This window comes from Schistocerca piceifrons, chromosome 5 (assembly GCF_021461385.2).
Source record: "Schistocerca piceifrons isolate TAMUIC-IGC-003096 chromosome 5, iqSchPice1.1, whole genome shotgun sequence".
Classification (NCBI taxonomy): domain Eukaryota; kingdom Metazoa; phylum Arthropoda; class Insecta; order Orthoptera; family Acrididae; genus Schistocerca; species Schistocerca piceifrons.
The window spans coordinates 546,497,243-546,517,571 of record NC_060142.1 but is presented as its reverse complement, the minus strand read 5'-3'; the positions used below and the strand labels follow the sequence as shown (position 1 = coordinate 546,517,571).

The 20,329-nt window shown below is 42.9% G+C and overlaps 1 protein-coding gene across 1 annotated transcript in view; it reads left to right on the top strand.

Moving 5' to 3' along the window:
- Nucleotides 1–20,329, top strand: part of LOC124798056 (cartilage oligomeric matrix protein) — a 407,969-nt gene that overhangs the window by 267,206 nt on the left and 120,434 nt on the right. The window contains exons 3-4 of the mRNA XM_047261284.1: nt 694–911; nt 19,003–19,156. Of these exons, the coding sequence (XP_047117240.1) occupies nt 694–911; nt 19,003–19,156 (372 nt within the window). The remainder of the gene's footprint in view (nt 1–693; nt 912–19,002; nt 19,157–20,329) is intronic.

Sequence of the window (20,329 nt, the reverse complement as noted above, 5' to 3'; positions counted from 1 at the left end):
ACTGATGATGGTCGAAGTAGAGAGGATATAAAATATAGACTGGCAATGGCAAGGAAAGCGTTTCTGAAGAAGAGAAATTTGTTAACATCGAGTATGAATTTAAGTGTCAGGAAGTCGTTTTTGAAAGTATTTGTATGGAGTGTAGCCATGTATGGAAGTGAAACATGGACGATTAATAGTTTAGACAAGAAGAGAATAGAAGCTTTCGAAATGTGGTGCTACAGAAGAATGCTGAAGATTAGGTGGGTAGATTACATAACAAATGAGGAGGTATTGAATAGAATTGGGGAGAAGAAGAGTTTGTGGCAGAACTTGACTAGAAGAAGGGACCGATTGGTAGGACATGTTCTGAGGCATCAGGGGATCACAAATTTAGCATTGGAGGGCAGCGTGGAGGGTAAAAATCGTAGGTAGACCAAGAGATGAATACACTAAGCAGATTCAGAAGGATGTAGGTTGCAGTAAGTACTGGGAGATGAAGAAGCTTGCACAGGATAGAGTAGCATGGAGAGCTGCATCAAACAGTCTCAGGACTGAAGACCACAACAACAACAACATGCCAACCTGTTCGTTACACTGTATAAGGAATAGTAATGTGTTGTGATTTTGGCGTTGACATATTTTGAGCAGTCCGTGATAGTGTGAGGACGAGCGGCGCAGTGTGTGGCATGACGTGGTGTTGCGTGCCCGCAGTGGTGGTGGAGACCGTGGAGGACGGGCGCGCGCGCTCGCAGCACCTGACGGTGGACGCGCTCAGCGAGGGCGCCATCCTGCGCTCTGTGGTGCTCGACGTGCAGCAGCGCCAGCCCGGCGCGCACGTCGCCCTCTTCGTCGACTGCGTCTCGCTGGGCATCGTCTCCACGCCGCGCAGCCTCAGGGACATGTTCGAGCGCAGCCCGCGTCTCGCCGTCGTGAGTACTCCCCACATTCTTTTGTTTCTTCGCTCTGTGTCTGTTTGTGTGTACGTGTGTACGGGCGCGTTTCCTCTGTGTGAACTATTGTGACACACTGCCTGCTAGCGTATTATCGACAATGGTACGACATCTGTGCTCGTATCCTGCATATCTAACGAAATTCCCACGTGTCCCTACCTTCCTGGAGTATAAACATGATGGAGGAATTAAAGATCTTGGTAGGGAGAGGGGATTGATTGAAATCAATGGAGAGAATTGAAAATTTATGCAGGACCGCGATTCCAACCCATGTGTTTTGCTTACTTGGCAGACACTCTGACCACTAAGCCATCCAGACACAGTGGTCATTGCAATTGCACGAACTACCCTAGCACGCCAAATTCTCACCTTATCCGCCACACTACTAATGTAATGCCCCTTGCCCATTATCCTCATTACTCGCGGCATTTCGCCGACTCCCGTAGGAATCCGAGACAGAAGTGCATCTGCACTGAAGAGATCATTGCCCGCCCTCACTTATACACTCCTGGAAATTGAAATAAGAACACCGTGAATTCATTGTCCCAGGAAGGGGAAACTTTATTGACACATTCCTGGGGTCAGATACACCACATGATCACACTGACAGAACCACAGGCACATAGACACAGGCAACAGAGCATGCACAATGTCGGCACTAGTACAGTGTATATCCACCTTTCGCAGCAATGCAGGCTGCTATTCTCCCATGGAGACGATCGTAGTGATGCTGGATGTAGTCCTGTGGAACGGCTTGCCATGCCATTTCCACCTGGCGCCTCAGTTGGACCAGCGTTCGTGCTGGACGTGCAGACCGCGTGAGACGACGCTTCATCCAGTCCCAAACAGCTCAATGGGGGACAGATCCGGAGATCTTGCTGGCCAGGGTAGTTGACTTACACCTTCTAGAGCACGTTGGGTGGCACGGGATACATGTGGACGTGCATTGTCCTGTTGGAACAGCAAGTTCCCTTGCCGGTCTAGGAATGGTAGAACGATGGGTTCGATGACGGTTTGGATGTACCGTGCACTATTCAGTGTCCCCTCGACGATCACCAGTGGTGTACGGCCAGTGTAGGAGATCGCTCCCCACACCATGATGCCGGGTGTTGGCCCTGTGTGCCTCGGTCGTATGCAGTCCTGATTGTGGCGCTCACCTGCACGGCGCCAAACACGCATACGACCATCATTGGCACCAAGGCAGAAGCGACTCTCATCGCTGAAGACGACACGTCTCCATTTGTCCTTCCATTCACGCCTGTCGCGACACCACTGGAGGCGGGCTGCACGATGTTGGGGCGTGAGCGGAAGACGGCCTAACGGTGTGCGGGACCGTAGCCCAGCTTCATGGAGACGGTTGCGAATGGTCCTCGCCGATACCCCAGGAGCAACAGTGTCCCTAATTTGCTGGGAAGTGGCGGTGCGGTCCCCTACGGCACTGCGTAGGATCCTACGGTCTTGGCGTGCATCCGTGCGTCGCTGCGGTCCGGTCCCAGGTCGACGGGCACGTGCACCTTCCGCCGACCACTGGCGACAACATCGATGTACTGTGGAGACCTCACGCCCCACGTGTTGAGCAATTCGGCGGTACGTCCACCCGGCCTCCCGCATGCCCACTATACGCCCTCGCTCAAAGTCCGTCAGCTGCACATACGGTTCACGTCCACGCTGTCGCGGCATGCTACCAGTGTTAAAGACTGCGATGGAGCTCCGTGTGCCACAGCAAACTGGCCGACACTGACGGCAGCGGTGCACAAATGCTGCGCAGCTAGCGCCATTCGACGGCCAACACCGCGGTTCCTGGTGTGTCCGCTGTGCCGTGCGTGTGATCATTGCTTGTACAGCCCTCTCGCAGTGTCCGGAGCAAGTATGGTGGGTCTGACACACCGGTGTCAATGTGTTCTTTTTTCCATTTCCAGGAGTGTATATGGTTCGAATCCTGGTCCGGAACAAATTAACAGCTTCCTCAATGCCTGCTCACAGTCAAGGTCTGTAATTCTTTTGTATGTAATCCATAATGGCTGCTGGATCAATATATATATATATATATATATATATATATATATATATATATATATATATATATATATATATATATATATATATATATATACATACACAGGGTGGTCCATTGATCGTGACCGGGCCAAATATCTAACGAAATAAGCGTCAATGAAAAAACTACAATGAACGAAACTCGTCTAGCTTGAAGGGGGAAACCAGATGGAGCTATCGTTGGCCCGCTAGATGGCGCTGCCACAGGTCAAACGGATATCAACTGCGTTTTTTTTTTTTTTTTTGAAAATAGGAACTCCCATTTTTTATTACATATTCGTGTAGTACGTAAAGAAATACGAATGTTTTAGTTGGACCACTTTTTTCGCGCTATAATAGTCACAAACATATGGCTCACAATTTTAGACGAACAATTGGTAAAAGGTAGGTTTTTTAAAATTAAAATACAGAACGTAGGTACGTTGCACATTTTATTTCGGTTGTTCCAAAGTGATACATGTTCCATTGTGAACTTATCATTTCTGAGAACGCATGCTGTTACAGCGTGATTACCTGTAAATACCACATTAATGCAATAAATGCTCAAAATGATGTCCGTCAACCTCAATGCATTTGGCAATACGAGTAACGACATTCCTCTCAACAGCGAGTGGTTCGCCTTCCGTAATGTTCGCACATGCGTTGACAATGCGCTGACGCATGTTGTGAGGCGTTGTGGCCATAGTATGGTGCTTCGACGACCAATCCACTTGGCATGAAATATGTTATTCAATACCGCTTCAACAGCATGCGAGCTATGTGCTGGACATCCATCATGTTGGAAGTACATCGCCATTCTCTCATGCAGTGAAACATCTTGTAGTAACATCGGTAGAAAATTACGTAGGAAATCAGCATACATTGCACCATTTCGATTGTCATCGATAAAATGGGACCCAATTATCCTTCCTCCCATAAAGCCGCACCATACGTTAACCCGTCAAGGTCGCTGATGTTCCACTTGTCGCAGCCATCGTGGATTTTCCGTTGACCAATAGTGCATATTATGCCAATTTACGTTACCGCTGTTGGTGAATGACGCTTCTTCGCCAAATAGAACGCTTACTTTCTCTCGTGCCCAGTGGCAGAACTGTACACGACGTTCAAAGTCGTCGCCATGCAATTCCTGGTACACAGAAACATGGTACGGCTGCAATCGATGCTGATGAAGCATTCTCAACACCGACGTTTTTGAGATTCCCGATTCTCGCGCAATTTGTCTGCTACTGACGTGCGGATTAGCCGCTACAGCAGCTAAAACACCTACTTGAGCATCATCATTTGTTGCAGGTCGTGGTTGACGTTTCACATGTGGCTGAACATTTCCTGTTTCCTTAAATAACGCAACTATCCGGCGATCGGTCCGAACACTTGGATGATGTCGTCCAGGATACCGAACAGCATACATAGCTGTGTGATGATATAAACGAATGATATAAAATAGAAACAATTTACATAGCAGAGGACCTGGCTATTATTCATAATAATGATGTCATTAAAAGACTTATTTTACACAGTGGGCCCCAAAGAACAAATATTATGGACTTCAATGTCATACACCAATATGGGTAACTCGCTGAAATAGGTAAGGATAACAATGAAAATGGTATAAGCCATCGAAAGTGTGAAATTCAGTATGGTTTGTTTACAGAAGAAACTCATCCCAGCCTATGTCAACATGAATATTTCAGCAGAACCAATGCTGGTACCTCACATCAGACAATATGGAGCAAAATTATGGCTCCAACGAGAAATGAAGAGTAAACTATCTTATAAGGAACAGCTAAATTAAGATATGCATGTGGCTTACCTAAAATTAAGTAACAAGACTACTCAATTAATTTTTGACACCAAGTCACATTTCATAAATATCTATGTGCTTAACATCAGCACCCAGACCAGATCTACACACAAAAGTAACATCAAATGCCTTATGGAAAAACAATACCCCATTGCCAAAACTAACAACATAATTTCTCCTTTCAGTTTTCATAAAAAGCCATCAATATGAAAGATTTTGAAATAGATTTGCCAGGCTTATCTTCCCGACCCCCCACTGTATCATCTATCTTCGAAAACCCTAGCCTGCTTCAGTGCCAGTATCATCATGCCCCACCTTCCTTATCCCTCCACATACTCCATACCCTTTCCCAGGGCAGTTTTAACCGCCTTCCCACTCCAGTCATTAATTCATCCTGTCAACTACAACATATTCTAGCTCTCCCACTGCAAGTGGAGACTCCAACCCACACTTTCACTGTATAGTTGCAATCATAGCAGAATTAACCTATGATCTAAACTGTAGCCCCCAACAGCTTAGAAGATTCACTGACAGCATTTCTAGAGGATGGTTATAATTAAAGTGCAACTAGTCACAGATGTCCAGTGTGGGCTGTAATTGTCGTGTGCCAACGAAACTTGGTAGATATTATAATGCATTAATGCGGAACCGACGTACTCTGGAAAAAGATTAGTTACAATTTTGGCCATCAGATGAAAATATGGCGCTGTACAATATCTCGTTGACGTCTCCATTGCTCCTGTTGAACAAATTATATAAATGGCAGTCAATAATAACATCAACAGTATGCCTTTCTCACTTATTTGACATTTTCTTGGCACGTCCCATTCCTAATCCATTACATGCGGAAACATTTCTGTACATCTTTCTAGCATTCACAGCAGCAGATTTCCAACTGGTGGCCAAAATTGGAACTATTTTTGTTTTCAGGCTAAATCGGTTCTACATTAAAGCATTAGAATATCTATAAAGTTTCGTTGCCATACGATAATTACAGCCCACACTGGACTTCTATGAGTAACTTCACTTTATAAATACGCAGTGGAGTGTGCTGATTGTTTTATAGGACATAAATTTCAAGTTTTCATTTACTGATTAACACATCGTCATATAACACTTCATTGTAAGAGGAGTTACACCATCGTCGATCACAACACAGTTTAAAAGCAAACTGCATTTCATCACATTTGGTAATTGTCAAAGGCAGCTATTTCGGCTTGGAAGTCACTAGAACAGTTTAGAAGTTAGTACTCGATTTCCTTTAAAGCCACTCTTCGACACGCCAGAGAATTTGAAAGGAAACATTGAACTACCGGAAGATGGATGCCACGCATGCTGACTGAGGACCACATGCGGCAAAGAGTTGATGCTTCCCGCGCATTTCTTCACCGCTCTGCAGCCGAACAGGACAACATTCTGGACTCAATTGTCACGGTGACGGCTGGCCGGGGTGGCCGAGCGGTTCTAGGCGCTACAGTCTGGAACCGCGCGATCACTACGGTCGCAGTTTCGAATCCTGCCTCGGGCTTGGATGTGTGTGATGTCCTTAGGTTAGTTAGGTTTAAGTAGTTCTAAGTTCTAGGGGACTGATGACCTCAGAAGTTAAGTCCCATAGTGCTCAGAGCTATTTGAACCATTTGTCACGGTGACGAAACCTTGGCATACCACTTTACACCTGGACCAAGCAACAATCACGCTAGTGGCGGCATCCTTCTTCGCCAAAGCCGGGGAGCTGGCGGCGAGCTGGTACGACATGGTCACACAAAAACTGCCACAGCGTCTACAAAGATGCATCGACAGAAATGGTGATTATGTCGAAAAATAGCTAAATGTTCAAGCTGTAAACTGATGTAAACCATTTTAGAAATAAACAGGTCTATGTACTTATAAAAAAATAGGAGACCTTACTTTTGGGATTACCTTCGTACCAAAGACAAATGGACTGACGTTTGTAGTACCGCAAAGTACGAGTTCATGCTAGGAGGTAAGACTAAGGCGACAGAATGCATGACATAAAATATGACAAAAGACACAACTGAAAGGACAACATCTTAACAAACCACAATGATAAAACAACATCATTCATATTGCAAGATCTCCTCGCTTAAACTGATACTGTTATTACTGAACTTAGCCGCGAGTCCGTAGAGGGTGGTATATGTGACGTACAGTATAACTGGTCAGCATTTCCACCCGGAATTTGCGAGTGTAAGTCGGACCTTCCTTGATCCGCCTTGGTGGGTCGTGTCGTCGGATTTCCTCCTACCTGTGCGATGTGCAGCTCTCGTTAATGTCGTCCCGTGCAGATTCTTCATTGGCGCATTGGATGTCTCTGTCGATGGATGCTAATTATCTGAAATTGCTGTCGATCAACTTTGGGGTATCTATTTACTCTAAATTAACATTCAGAATGCCGTAATATCACGTTTATTCCTATTAAATCAATAATGAAACACTCATGCCACAAACCACTCGTAACAGAGAGCACGGCTACCGTCGAACAAGACAGGAAGAGCTCTTAACGCCAACTGCCGACTTTGGCGCGCAGTCCGTATCTGTTACTAGTTTCGTCACAGTTCGTGTATTTCCGATTAAGTTAGTACTTACTAAGATATGCATTTGTTAATGAACGGGTGTGAATTTTAACGAGGAAAAATTATGATAAATAGTTTTAAACATCCAGAGGCTCCTCCTAGTATTCAAGTTGTCATAAATGACTTTAATTATTGAATATAAATAAACAAAATCGGAGACTTTGGCGCCAAGATGGCGGTACTTCCCGTCACGTATATTTCCCAGACTGACGCTTGTTGCTACGGTAGAGCGCCGAGCCCCACCCCACTACGCGCGACATATGGTCGCTTCGTCACCTAGCCAGCCAGTGTGGGAAATGCTCTCCGAATCATCGCCGGCTACGCACTACAGCACTTCCTAACTATCGTGAATACATCAATAAGAGACAACAATTTATTAAAACTGGTAAAAATGTCTTCCTCACGAAAGAGGCACCTTACAATATGCCACTGAACCTCCCTGTCTCTCACAGAACTAATCAGTGTCAAGGACTTCTAAACAACGTCACTCACACGCTGATGAACCAGACTTTATGTAAATATCACATTGCTATAGCAGCATGTAGCAGTAAGCAAGAAAACAGACAGAAGGTGAACCATGAGAAACAGACAATTTCACTCCAGCGATTACTGGTTTGGTCGCCATCTATCCTCTTGCTACCACAGCTGAGCACCATGTTAACATGGTCAAGACATTTTCGCATCCTTGTCGGAGCGTGAAAGGCGCAGTGCCGGCCGGGGTGGCCGAGCGGTTCTAGGCGCTATAGTCTGGAATCGCGCGACCACTACGGTCGCAAGTTCGAATCATGCCTCGGGCTTGGATGTGTGTGACGTCCTTAGGTTAGTTAGGTTTAAGTAGTTCCAAGTTCTAGGGGACTGATGACCTCAGATGTTTAGTCCCATAGAGCTCAGAGCCATTTTTGAAAGGCGTAGTATCAACCCGGGTGCCGTCCTGAGTACACAGAAGCGAGAAGTAGCGGCAGCCTGCAATCGTTGCCTGTAGCTTCACTGCATCAATCCGATCGTCGTATCCCGTACACGGCAGCGAAAAGTAGCAGGCAAACAGCCTGCAGTCCAGTCTTTGCCTGTAGCTCGGCACTGCCTTCGACGATCAGTGCTCTCTGCTTGTCGACGCTCTCTAGCCGACAGTGTGTTCACTTCCTCATCCTCAGGCAGATTCAGCGACACTGCACACCGGCCGACGTCGCAGAGCAGATATAGATATCCTCCTTAAGGTAAGTTGTCCAATACGCGACGCACAGTAGCGACTGCGACGGGTTGCTACGTGACGTCAGAAGTTGCCTGCTGGCGCATGCGCAGTTCGAGTTTGGGATGCGACGCGCGACTGTTGCGGCAGCTGCCGCAGCACTGCACCAGTGAGCAGTGTTGCGACGGAAGTCGCACGACACAAAGGCGTACGGCTGCCAGAAAGATGTCGAGCCAGTCAAGGAAAACTGAAATGAGCCACTCACTGGATGTGATGCTCTGTGAGCTGGTCTCGCAACATCCTTGCCTTTACGATTTGAAGAACCCTAAATATAGAGACACTATGTTCAGAGACAGAATTTGTGAAGAAATTGGTGCACAGTTGAAACTGGCAGGTGAGTGAAATATATAATATTTTCCCATTAATGCAAATTTTTCAGGCCTGTTACGAAAATCAGTATAATCCATGCAGATGTAGAATTAGAATGATGAAAATGAACTTGAAGGTCATTTTCGCATTACTCTTTTTTGTGACGATAAAAATTGAAAACGGCAAGTACATTATAAAATGAACAATCTAAAGTACAACGATAAAGTTACATTTTACAATACCTTCACTTTGAAAGTAAACGGTAGATTGGTGTCTTGATGATACTTTCTAGTTGTGAAAAACCAACACCAGATTGTTGAACAGCTTTCTGTAATCAATAGATGTTCGTTTTTGAGGAAGGCGTTTCTCAACAGATTGCGCAAACAGTATGCTGCAATAAGTAATTTGTCACATTCACTTCAATTCATTGGTAGAAGATGGTGCTCAAAAAACTTGTGCCAAAAGTGCACTACTGTTTTACAAGGCCCTTCTGATCTGACACAATTCACAATTGAAGTTCGTCTTTTGTAAATCCTGGAGTCATCTTTTGAGTGCAGCTTGGCAAGATTAAATGTTCATGTCATCCATAACGATGTATGCTGTGAGAATATAAGAATATGGAAGTTCATTTGGATGGGAATAAAGATTCAGTCGGCTATGAAAGTTGCCTTAGCTTGTTCCAAAAGTTTCTGCATGGGAGAAACTGACAAGTATAATTTGGGGAAATTTTGTGAACAAGCACAGACATTATTTCTTCCACATTTCTGCCAGTGTATACTGTAGACGTTCAGAATCAAAATTCTAGAGATGTTTAAGGTGTAACCCTATCTTGTTGTCAAGAACTTGAAACAATTCAATGACGCTAGCGTGCGCTTATTGTTAATAAACTTATCTTTCATTGGAATTTTAGGTGAAATGTGCAAAAACAGATGGAGGAATATTCGGGACTCGTATCAGAGAAATAAACGAGAAAGAAAGCTTGGAACAGGTTCAGATGCCTCAGCAAAACCAAGAAAATGGGTTCTGCTTGATCACTTGGCTTTAAGAAACCTACATTTCGTGGCATTTTAAATGAAATTGTCAAGAGCATATGGAGAAATATTAGTAACTCATACCGGAGAAATATGACATAAAATGGTTTCATTAGGTCCAAATGTGTCAGCGAAACAAAACAAATGCATTCTCTATCGTGTGATGACCACACGATTCTCGTTGCGCGTCGACAGAACTGGCGGCTAGTCGCGACGCTCCCGGAGATATATGAGCCCAAATCTCGGAAACGGAGATCGATATCATTCTGATCTCAACTTTAAAAATAATTTCGATATGTTAGCTTCTTTTCATCGGCAGCGATGTATGACCTAACGTGAACCATATGTAAAGTAGCCAGCGACCACATTTTTCACTGTACACAATTCAAATTTTATGCAGTAGGTTACTTGTAAATTAACTATCGGAATAACTGTGACGAATATCGGAAAAATAGACACCTCATTATCAAGCTGTGATGTGAAACTGTAAGATACGCAAACATCAATTTTTTGTGCCTTTTACTTTCCTCACAATTGATAGAGAAGTAATATACAGCGAAAAAAACACGCAAAACCGGAAGAGATACTTTTCAATTTTTTAAAGTAAAAGGTGAATCTGTATCGAAAAACTAACTCTGGAAGCCGATGTAACTGTGTTGCATTAACATACAGTATCTTTTACAGCAAGAAAATCGGAATTATTATTTTTCTTATGTATTTGAATCCGGCGCCGCCGACCGGAGCTTGGGAAACGGCGACGACTCCAGTGGTGTTGCGGCCGTGTCGCCGTCTGCCAGGGTGGGAAAAGAGGAGGGGCCAGCGTCGCAGTCGCAGCCAACTGTCGCGTCTTGCACAACGTAACTTTTTTAGCCACAGATAACAACAGCCACGCCGCACTCACGGCATGCCTCTCTGACATAAACAGGCAGAGAAGTTGCTGGAATGGCTCACTTCTGAAGGTAGCAGGACTACAGGGAGCGAAAGGTGGTCTGCAACGTGTGCTGAAACCAGATTACAGTTGTAGGAGACAAAGGACAGGAAAGGGAAGCAGTAGTTGAGAATGGAGTGGCACAGACTTGCAGCCTATCCGCGATGTTATTCAGTCTGTCGGAAGGAAGCCAGTAAAAAATATAAACATTGTGTCAAAGTACAGGGAGAGCAAATGAAAATTTCACGGCTCGCTGGTGACCTTGTGATTCTGCCAAAGATGCCAAAGGACTATAAAGAGTATTTGAACAGAATGGATAATGTCTCGAAAACCGTTAAGATGAACATCAACAAAAGTAAAACAAGGGTAGACCGTAGTCGAATTAAATCAGGTGATCTTGAGGGAATTGAGATACAAAACGAGACACTAGAAGTAGACGATGAGTTCCGCTACGTGAGCAGCAAAATAACCGATGATGGCCAAAGTAGAACGAATATAAGATTCAGACTGGCAACAGCAAGAAAAGCATTCTGAATAAGAGAAATCTGTTAACATCCGAATAAATTAAAGTGTTAGGAAGTCTTTTCCGAAGGTATATGAATGGTTCAGGTGTGGTTTGTTTGATGCAGAGTAAATTTTACAGGTTCGACTTCATCTTTCAACATTTATCGTCATCAGCCATTTGACATCTGTTGCTGCATGAAGATCTCTCTTAGACTTTTCCACACCTAACGGTCCGTGACTATGTACAACCATTTCGTCTCCTGTGTGGCTTATAATGTCATCTGCTTATCTTCTGTTACGTCTGCGTCTCGATATTTTCTTACATCTTGGAACTCACAAGGAGAGGCCGCCAATTGTGAAATTCAGATTCGATTCATACTACGCATAATAAAAGCTCATGGCCAGAGGTGTAATGTGGCAAAGCACCAAGATGCACTTCTCAGCCGTTGTTGAGAAAATCGCCAGTTAAAAGAAACCGTTGCCATGAAATACTCTACGATTAATAATTTTTTACAGCGTCGTGGCGCAGCGGTAAGCGCTCGGGTTCGTAATCCGAAGGTCGCCGGATCGAATCTCGCGCCATACCAAATTTTTTTATTATTAGTTTATTGTAACTTATATATATATATATATATATATATATATATAAATTGTCTTCATAATGTTAACCACGTATAGTTAACGGAAGACGTAGAAACGATATTCCGAAACGAATACTTATAGCGGACGTTCGAATTAGAATAGAAACCCGACGAACACAAATTTTCTGTGGCAGGTGTGAAATATAAACTCCGTTACTCGCTCGTTACACTTGAAGGACAGATATTGAATGGGCCGAAACGAGCCGCCGCATAACAGCGAAGTTGCCTGCTAACTTCGAAAGAAGGTAGATGCGGTCCCTAGCGCAACTTATAACATCGTCGAAAATCAGTATATATATATATATATATATATATATATATATATATATATATATATATAAACTATTAATGAATTGCTTATGCATGTTGGTGAAGGCGGATCGCACTCCAATTGTACCGCCTCCATTTTTCTGTTTGTTTAACAGGGTGTACCAAAGCTCTCACGTCCGCATTGATTTTCGACGATGTTATAAGTTGCGCTAGAGACCGCATCTACTTTCTTTCGAAGTTAGCAGGCAACTACGCTGTTATGCGGCGGCTCGTTTCGGCCCATTCAACATCTGTCCTTCAAGTGTAGCGAGCGAGTAACGGAGTTTATATTTCATACCTGCCACAGAAAATTTGTGTTCGTGGGGTTTCTATTCTAATTGGAACGTTTGACTTACGCTATACGTATTCGTTTCGGAATATCGTTTCTACGTCTTCCGTTAACTATACGTGGTTAACATTATGAAGACAATTAATAACATTTGTGAAATACAACTTTGTTTGCGGAAAACATAATGATGTTCGAAGTCGCCAGTTTTTCCACGACAAACGACTTTCAACAACTTATTATATGCATAATTGTTGCAACTGATTGCCGGGAATTATATATATATATATATATATATATATATATATATATATATATATATATAGTAATTCAAATGTGTGTATACATACACACATTTGAATTACAAAAAACAAATACTAAAAACAAAAGTTGCACGGCGCGAGATTCGATCCGCCGACCTTCGGATTACGAACCCGAGCGCTTACCGCTGCGCCACGACGCCGTAGAAAATTATTAATCGTAGACAGTATTTCACAGCAACGGTTCATTTTAACTGTCGATTTTCTCGACAACGGCTGAGAAGTGCATCTTGGTGCTTTGCCACATTACACCTCTGGCCTTGAGCTTTTATTATGCGCAGTATGAATTGAATCTGAATTTCACAATTGGCGGCCTCCCCTTGTCACTAGAGAACTTCCTTCGTACCTGTGCGGCCCATTAACATGGTTATATATTCCTCTCGGCTCCACTTCAATTTCATCGTGGTCATAACCTCGTCTACCATTCCAGTCTGTTAGCTCACCCATTTGCTTGTTTTTCCCTTTCCCTCCCACGAATTCCCAGCATGTACCTGTCCATCGCTCCCTGAGCGACACCCTGGAGGCAATGGGTGGGAGGGCCAGCGACCCTCCCCCCCTCCCCCCCCCCCCCTCGCCTCCCAAAGCACCATCTGCGAGACATTGGTTTATGGACAGTAACATTCTTGAAATGGACTGGCCTGTCCAGAGTCCTGACCTGAACCACTGGAACACTTGCAAGGTGAGTCAGAACGTCGACTTCACTCAAGACCTTGGTATCCAACATCACTACCTTTTCTGGTTGCGGTTCTTGAGGAAGATTGAACTGCCTTTTCTCCAAGCACACTGCAGGCCGTCAAAAAAAGAGAAGTGGGGACACACCTCATTATGGTGTTCGCATATTTTTGATGAGGTAGTGTATGGTTATGTTTCACAAGCTACTACATGCTCGCAAATAGAACAGTGATCCAGAAAGTGTAGAATAAATTACTGTATTTCACTTCTGTGATAACAAACCTGTTAGGTCCTCAGACTAACGTCTTTGATCAGCAACTACGATCTTCAGATCTGTTATAAACATGTTCTAATGTAATGGAGCCATATTGACATCATCAAATGATAAACACAAAATCAGCGTCAGCATCATCACAGATATATATGGTATGTACTAGAGTCATCGTATTAATAGTGCTACTGTTCAGGACATGTTTTGAAAACAGATCTGAAGATGGTCATTGCTGACCAAAGCCGGTAGTTTGGGGATCTAACAAGTTTTTGATCATAGACGTGAAATTTATAAATGTATAGTTATGCTGTGGGTACCTATTCGAGTCAGTATGTAACGTATTCAGGTAGGTACAGTGGTATGTTCGCAGACGTTAATTTGATTTGTAATCTAGTTTCCAAGTATTTTACTACTCCTCCGCCTTTTCTTTCTTTTTTTATCGAATCATCCGATGATGATTTATTATAAGACAAAACTGGTAGTGACACCATTTGAGTGACCCGAGGCTGAATTGTAAAATAACTGCATTTGTTGCCCATTATGATAATATTTTACCGTGATATGAGATCAGATGCTATGTGCTCTGTATGTTCTTGTGCATTATCTTAATCGGCAGAGCTACCGGACATTTGATAAGGTACCGATTGCATTGTGCACTGAGGTGACAAAATTCATGGAATACCCCCTAAAATCGTGTCGGTCCTCCTTCTGGCCGCTGTACTGCAGCAACTTGACTCAACTTGACTCAACAATTTGTTGGAAGTCACCTGCAGAAATACTGAGCCACACTGACTCTATACCACTTCATAATTGAGAAAGTGTTGCCGGTGCAGCATTTTGTGCAATGAAGAGACCTTGTGACACTTATATCGATTATAAGTAGGTTTATACTATGTAACTGTGTATCCGCAATATCTGCAATTATGGAGTGTGTGCTCTGTGTTAGTTAAAGTCATTGATTTCCGACTGGAAATTTAGAGTTTTGTAATGTATATATATACAAAATTATTTGTTAAAATAATAAATTTTTATAATATGTGTATGTTTATGAGAAAGACAATGTTTATTGGAAGCTGGTTCGTGCTTAGGGCATTTGTATCTGTATTTGTAATATATATAAAAGATGTAGGGAAGTCCCTCCGCAACGGAAGTGGCATGGCGCGATGTAAAAGGTGGTTTTGGCGGTCGAACTGGGCGGCTTCTTGGCGTGAACGGTACGCAGTATGTGGCTAGCAGTAGCACGGCACACTTCGACGGTGCTAAGAGAGACAACTGGAAGCCGCTTTGCAAAGGATTTTCCCTGGGATGTGGATCTGACCATTATTTGGTATTGTCGAGAAGTAGGAATGATTCTAATATGTTGAAAATCCGACGCCAAGAAGAGATTTTATAGAGCATTCAAACATCAAGAGGCATGAGTACAATTAGCCGCCATGTCGCCTGCCACCAAAACTTCGCCACTGCTTTACTAACTTCATACATACATCTATGTATATGTGTGTGGACCAGTTAATTTGTGTGTGCGTGGTTTTAATAATAATCCAAATACTATAAATCTGTGTCTGGAACCATATCTTCTATCCTGATCACGAACCTATGCAGGGTCCTCTCCTAAGTGCTACTAAAACCGAGTATCCTGTTTTAAATGAACAGTTCTTGTATTCAAGTGTTTCAAAGAGATTTTTTTTTAAATGTAAAAGGGGTAGTAAAAGTTGAAGGTAAAACCACAAAAGTGAAGTTAAATAGGATTTTTTTAAAGTACTCTTAGTTTATTGCAAAGTAGAGTTTTGCAGGAATACAGTGCCAGATTGTGTAAATGTTATTGTCTAAAATACCTGCTTCATAGGTGGTAAATAAGATAAATAAATTAAGCTCATTTTAAAGATAGTAGTATTTTGATTTCTATCATGAATGCTTCCTTTTCCGAAGTTAACTGAGCTCAGTGTTGGATTTTTTGTCTTGCAAAATAAATTGTGGACTACTCCAAGCGAAGTGAAGGAGTAGCTTTGTTTGAATTAGTCTTTTTTACTGAAATAATCATAGACTTTTACTAGTGACAGTATACTAGTTTGTGGGTCCCCATCATATTCTCCACATATTAGAAAGATAATTGGACTATTACTGATGCTAAGGAAAACTGATATATGAAGAGGAGTATAAGCAGTGTATTTATGACATTATTTACCGGTATCTTTATTCGTGTTTTTCTCACGTCAGTTAAGATAGAAGCTCCTCATGTCCAAATTTAGTTCTACTCTTCATGCAGTAACATTTCAGTATTGGTTTAAGTAATGATTTTGAGCGTAGCTGTTATTAGTACGAGCTTGGTGCGAATTTGCATTCCATAATTACTGGTGTGTGCGTTCTTGACAACTGCTGCTACACACAGCTCAAAGTGCCCTGAGTCAGTTCGCATCCTGTGCACTATTCAAAGGGAAATATCAACGGAAGTAACTTAAATAACCAATGTTCAATTTTCTTAAACGTGTATTTCCAAATTAATGTGCCTAATTTGGCTGGCGACCGTTCGTTTTTTCATTCACATATGATTTTTACCACTTTCATTAACTTCCAAGGTTAAAGTCCGTTTAGTTTTTCTGTTAATTTCACTATACTCAAAATTATAGTACAATACCTTTGTCCATTAGATACAGGCTCAGTCAAAATTCGAAATCCTCTCAGAGGGTAACATTAGCTTGTTTCACGGTACGTTTATTCATCATACGTGTCAAGTTAGTGTCATATGTGGCTTTTCCCATGACAGGACTTAATAAGGTTCGGTTGTTAGCGAAGAGTGACTTATAAAACAGGCAAGCGTTATAATCTCTCGATTATGTCCCATAAAGGCTCGATGGGTGGCCAAATCATTCGCTGGAACTGTCAGAGCATTCTTCAAACCAACTGTGGCCTGTGACATGGGTCATTATCATTCACAAAAAATTCAATCGTTATTTGGGAATATGAACCCCATGAATGGGGAATGCAGTCAATGACCCAGTCCATTGCATGTAAACACAGCCAACACCATTATGGAGCTTACTTTCCAGTCGTCTAGGGTCTAACCGATATGGTCACGTGCCCAGGAGAGGAAATACAGGCAATGTACTGTTAGCAAAGCAACTCGCGTTGGTCGTCTGCTGCCAAAGCCCATTAATGCAAAATTTCGCCGCATTCTCTTTCTGCGGTTATTTCACACAGTGTGTGAGTTAATAACTAGCATCAAAACCGATATACGGTTTAGTGAACACAGGGTTTGCGTAGCGAGATTGAATATTGTAATCCCCAAATCCTCGAAAAAAGCGAAAAATATACCTATTCAAAAAAGCAGATAAAAATTCACTTGACGCCTTCCTGAGAGACAGTCTCCACTCATTCCAAATCAATAATACGAGTGTAGACCGGATGTGGCTTAAATTCAAAGAAATAGTAACGGCAGCAATTGAGAGGTTTATACCAAATAAACTAACAAACGACGGAGCTGATCCTCCTTGGTACACAAAACGGGTTAGAACACTGTTGCAGAAGCAACGAAACAAACTTGCCAAATTTAAACAGACGCAAAATCCCCGAGATTGGCGATCCTTTATAGAAGCTCGAAACTTTGCGCGGAGTTCAATGCGAGATGCCTATAACAGTTTCCACAACGAAACTTTGTCTCGAAACCTGGCAGAAAATCCAAAGAGATTCTGGTCGTATGTGAATTAAGTTAGCGGCAAGAAACAATCAGTGCCTTCTCTGCGCCATAAACAATCGAGATACTATCGAAGACAGTGCTGCCAAAGCAGATTTACTAAACACAGGCTTCCGAAATGCCTTCAAAAAAGAAGACGAAGTAAATATTCCAGAATTCGAATAGAGAACAGCTGCCAACATGAGTAACGTAGAAGTGAATATCCTCGGAGTAGTGAAGCAACTTAAATCGCTTAATAAAAGCAAGTCTTCTGGTCCAGAATGTATACCAATTAGGTTCCTTTTGGAGTATGCTGATGCATTAGCTCCATATTTAACAATCATATACAACCGCTCGCTCAATGAAAGATCCGTACCCAAAGACTGGAAAGTTGCACAGGTCATACCAATATTCAAGAAAGGTGGTAGGAGTAATCCACTAAATTACAGGCCCATATCGTTAACGTCGATATGCAGCAGGATTTATTGTGTTCGAACATTATGAATTACCTCGAAGGAAACGGTCTATTGACACACAGTCAACATGGGTTTAGAAAACATGTAACAGACCTACTAAGGAGACTGCCTACACTACGCTTGTCCGTCCTCTTTTAGAATACTGCTGCGCGGTGTGGGATCCTTACCAGGTAGGACTGACGGAGTACATCGAAAAAGTTCAAAGAAAGGTAGCACGTTTTGTATTATCGCGAAAAGGTGGAAATAGTGTCACAGAAATGTGACAGGATTTGGGCTGGAAATCATTAAAAGAAAGGCGTTTTTCCGTTGCGACGGGATCTTCTCACGAAATTCCAATCATCAACTTTCTCCTCCGAATGCGAAAATATTTTGTTGACACCGACCTACATAGGGCGGAACGATCACCGCGATAAAATAAGGGAAATCAGAGCTCGTACGGAAAGATATAAGTGTTCATTCTTTCCGCACGCTATACGAGATTGGAATAATAGACAATTGTGAACTGGTTCGATGAACCCTCTGCCAGGCACTTAAATGTGATTTGCGGAGTATCAATGTAGATGTAGGTGTTGCTTGTCTGTTAACGTTGACTAGTCTACGCAAACGCTGCGGCTCTCGGTCGTTAAGTGAAGGTTGTCAGCTACTGCGTTGTTCGTGGTGAAAGCTAATGCCTGAAATTTGCTATTCTCTGCCCACTCTTCACACTGTGGATATTGAAATAATGAAATTCGTAAAGATTTCTGACATGGACTGTACATAAATCACCTTGGTACAAATGAGAGCTCCTCCAGTGCACTACCATTTTACGTCTCGCTTATGCAACACTACCGCCACCTGTATATGAGCATATCACTATCGTATGACTTCTGTCACCTAAGTGTATGTACACCAAACGCCAATAATAAAGACAAACAGCCAGTTGCCCTGCTACAGTTTGTGACTGACTGGTGTGTGCAGTTCCGGGAGCGGCGCTACGTGCTGGAGGTGGACGACAGCATGGGCCTGCGCTCGGCGCTCAACCGCAACAACTGCCCCGAGCAGCAGGCCTCCAACATCATGCAGGCCATCCAGCCGGTGCCCAACGACATCACGCCCAACATCATACGACGCAGTGAGTATACGGCGCCAAGTCTTTCCCACTGCTGACTGTCGCTAAGGCCGGTATTACACTATCAAATTTCTGGTGTCAAATATCTTTGTCAAAGATATATGATGGTGCAATAGGGAACTTTCTCAAATGTCGTCCAATATTTGATCAAATCTAGGGCCTCGCTGCAGATTTGATCAAAGAAGTCGCTTGTCTTCTGTTCACTGCAATGTGACATGTTACCACATGGAGCGCTGCATCGCTGCATTCTGTCGTCTGTAATGTTTTTATAAACATTGCCGGTAAATACAATTGGTGTGTGCCAACAACTACAAAATTAATAGAGATGTATGAAGCTGATAAGGCGCTTTACAACGTGAGGCACCCTGAATACAAAAATAGATTACGAAGATTGAAGACCTGACCTAACCTAACCTAACCTAACCCTCTCCAGTAATGTGCTATAGTGAGCCTGTCTTCTGCAGATGTTGCAGTTCTTAAGTGAATACTGTTCTTTGTGATATGAGGATACACTTCATTGACCACATACAGAAATGTATGCTCATCCATTCCTAAGTTATTGATATACGACTTGACGTCCGCCACTATAAGCTCACGTAATAAGTTTCGTTGAATGCTTTTATCGTGTCGTCATAAAACCCACGGCTTCACCCAGGTATGTTTCCTTGTTTTCCACCGCTTCTCTTCCGCATGTGCACACAGTGCAATTGTGGTACATGCAACTGCTGCGGTTAATAACAAGTTGTTGTTGTCAGCCATCTTGAACTTTGACGAAAAATATGATGACAGTGTAATACCCCTTCTAGCGCTACGTCAAAGATCTTTGTCAAATATATTTGACGGAATATTTGACCACATCTTTGATAAAATCTTTGACAAAGAAATGTGATAGTGTAATACCGACCTAAGCACAAACCACACAGCTGAAAAGCCCCCCCCCCCCCCCCCCCGATGACGATCAAACAATTTGTCAAACAAATTTCGTTTGTTTGTCTAATTATTTGGCATTGGGTTGCTTTGTTTGATGTGTTTGTCGAACAAGAACTATGACGTGCTTGAGAGAAATTTTGATCGAAGGCTGATTTGAAAAACAAGTTCTACCATTTACGCTTGCAGTTGTCAACAACAGTCAGTTGCTTGCTTCTTGACGACAGATTGTACCAATGTTGTTAATTC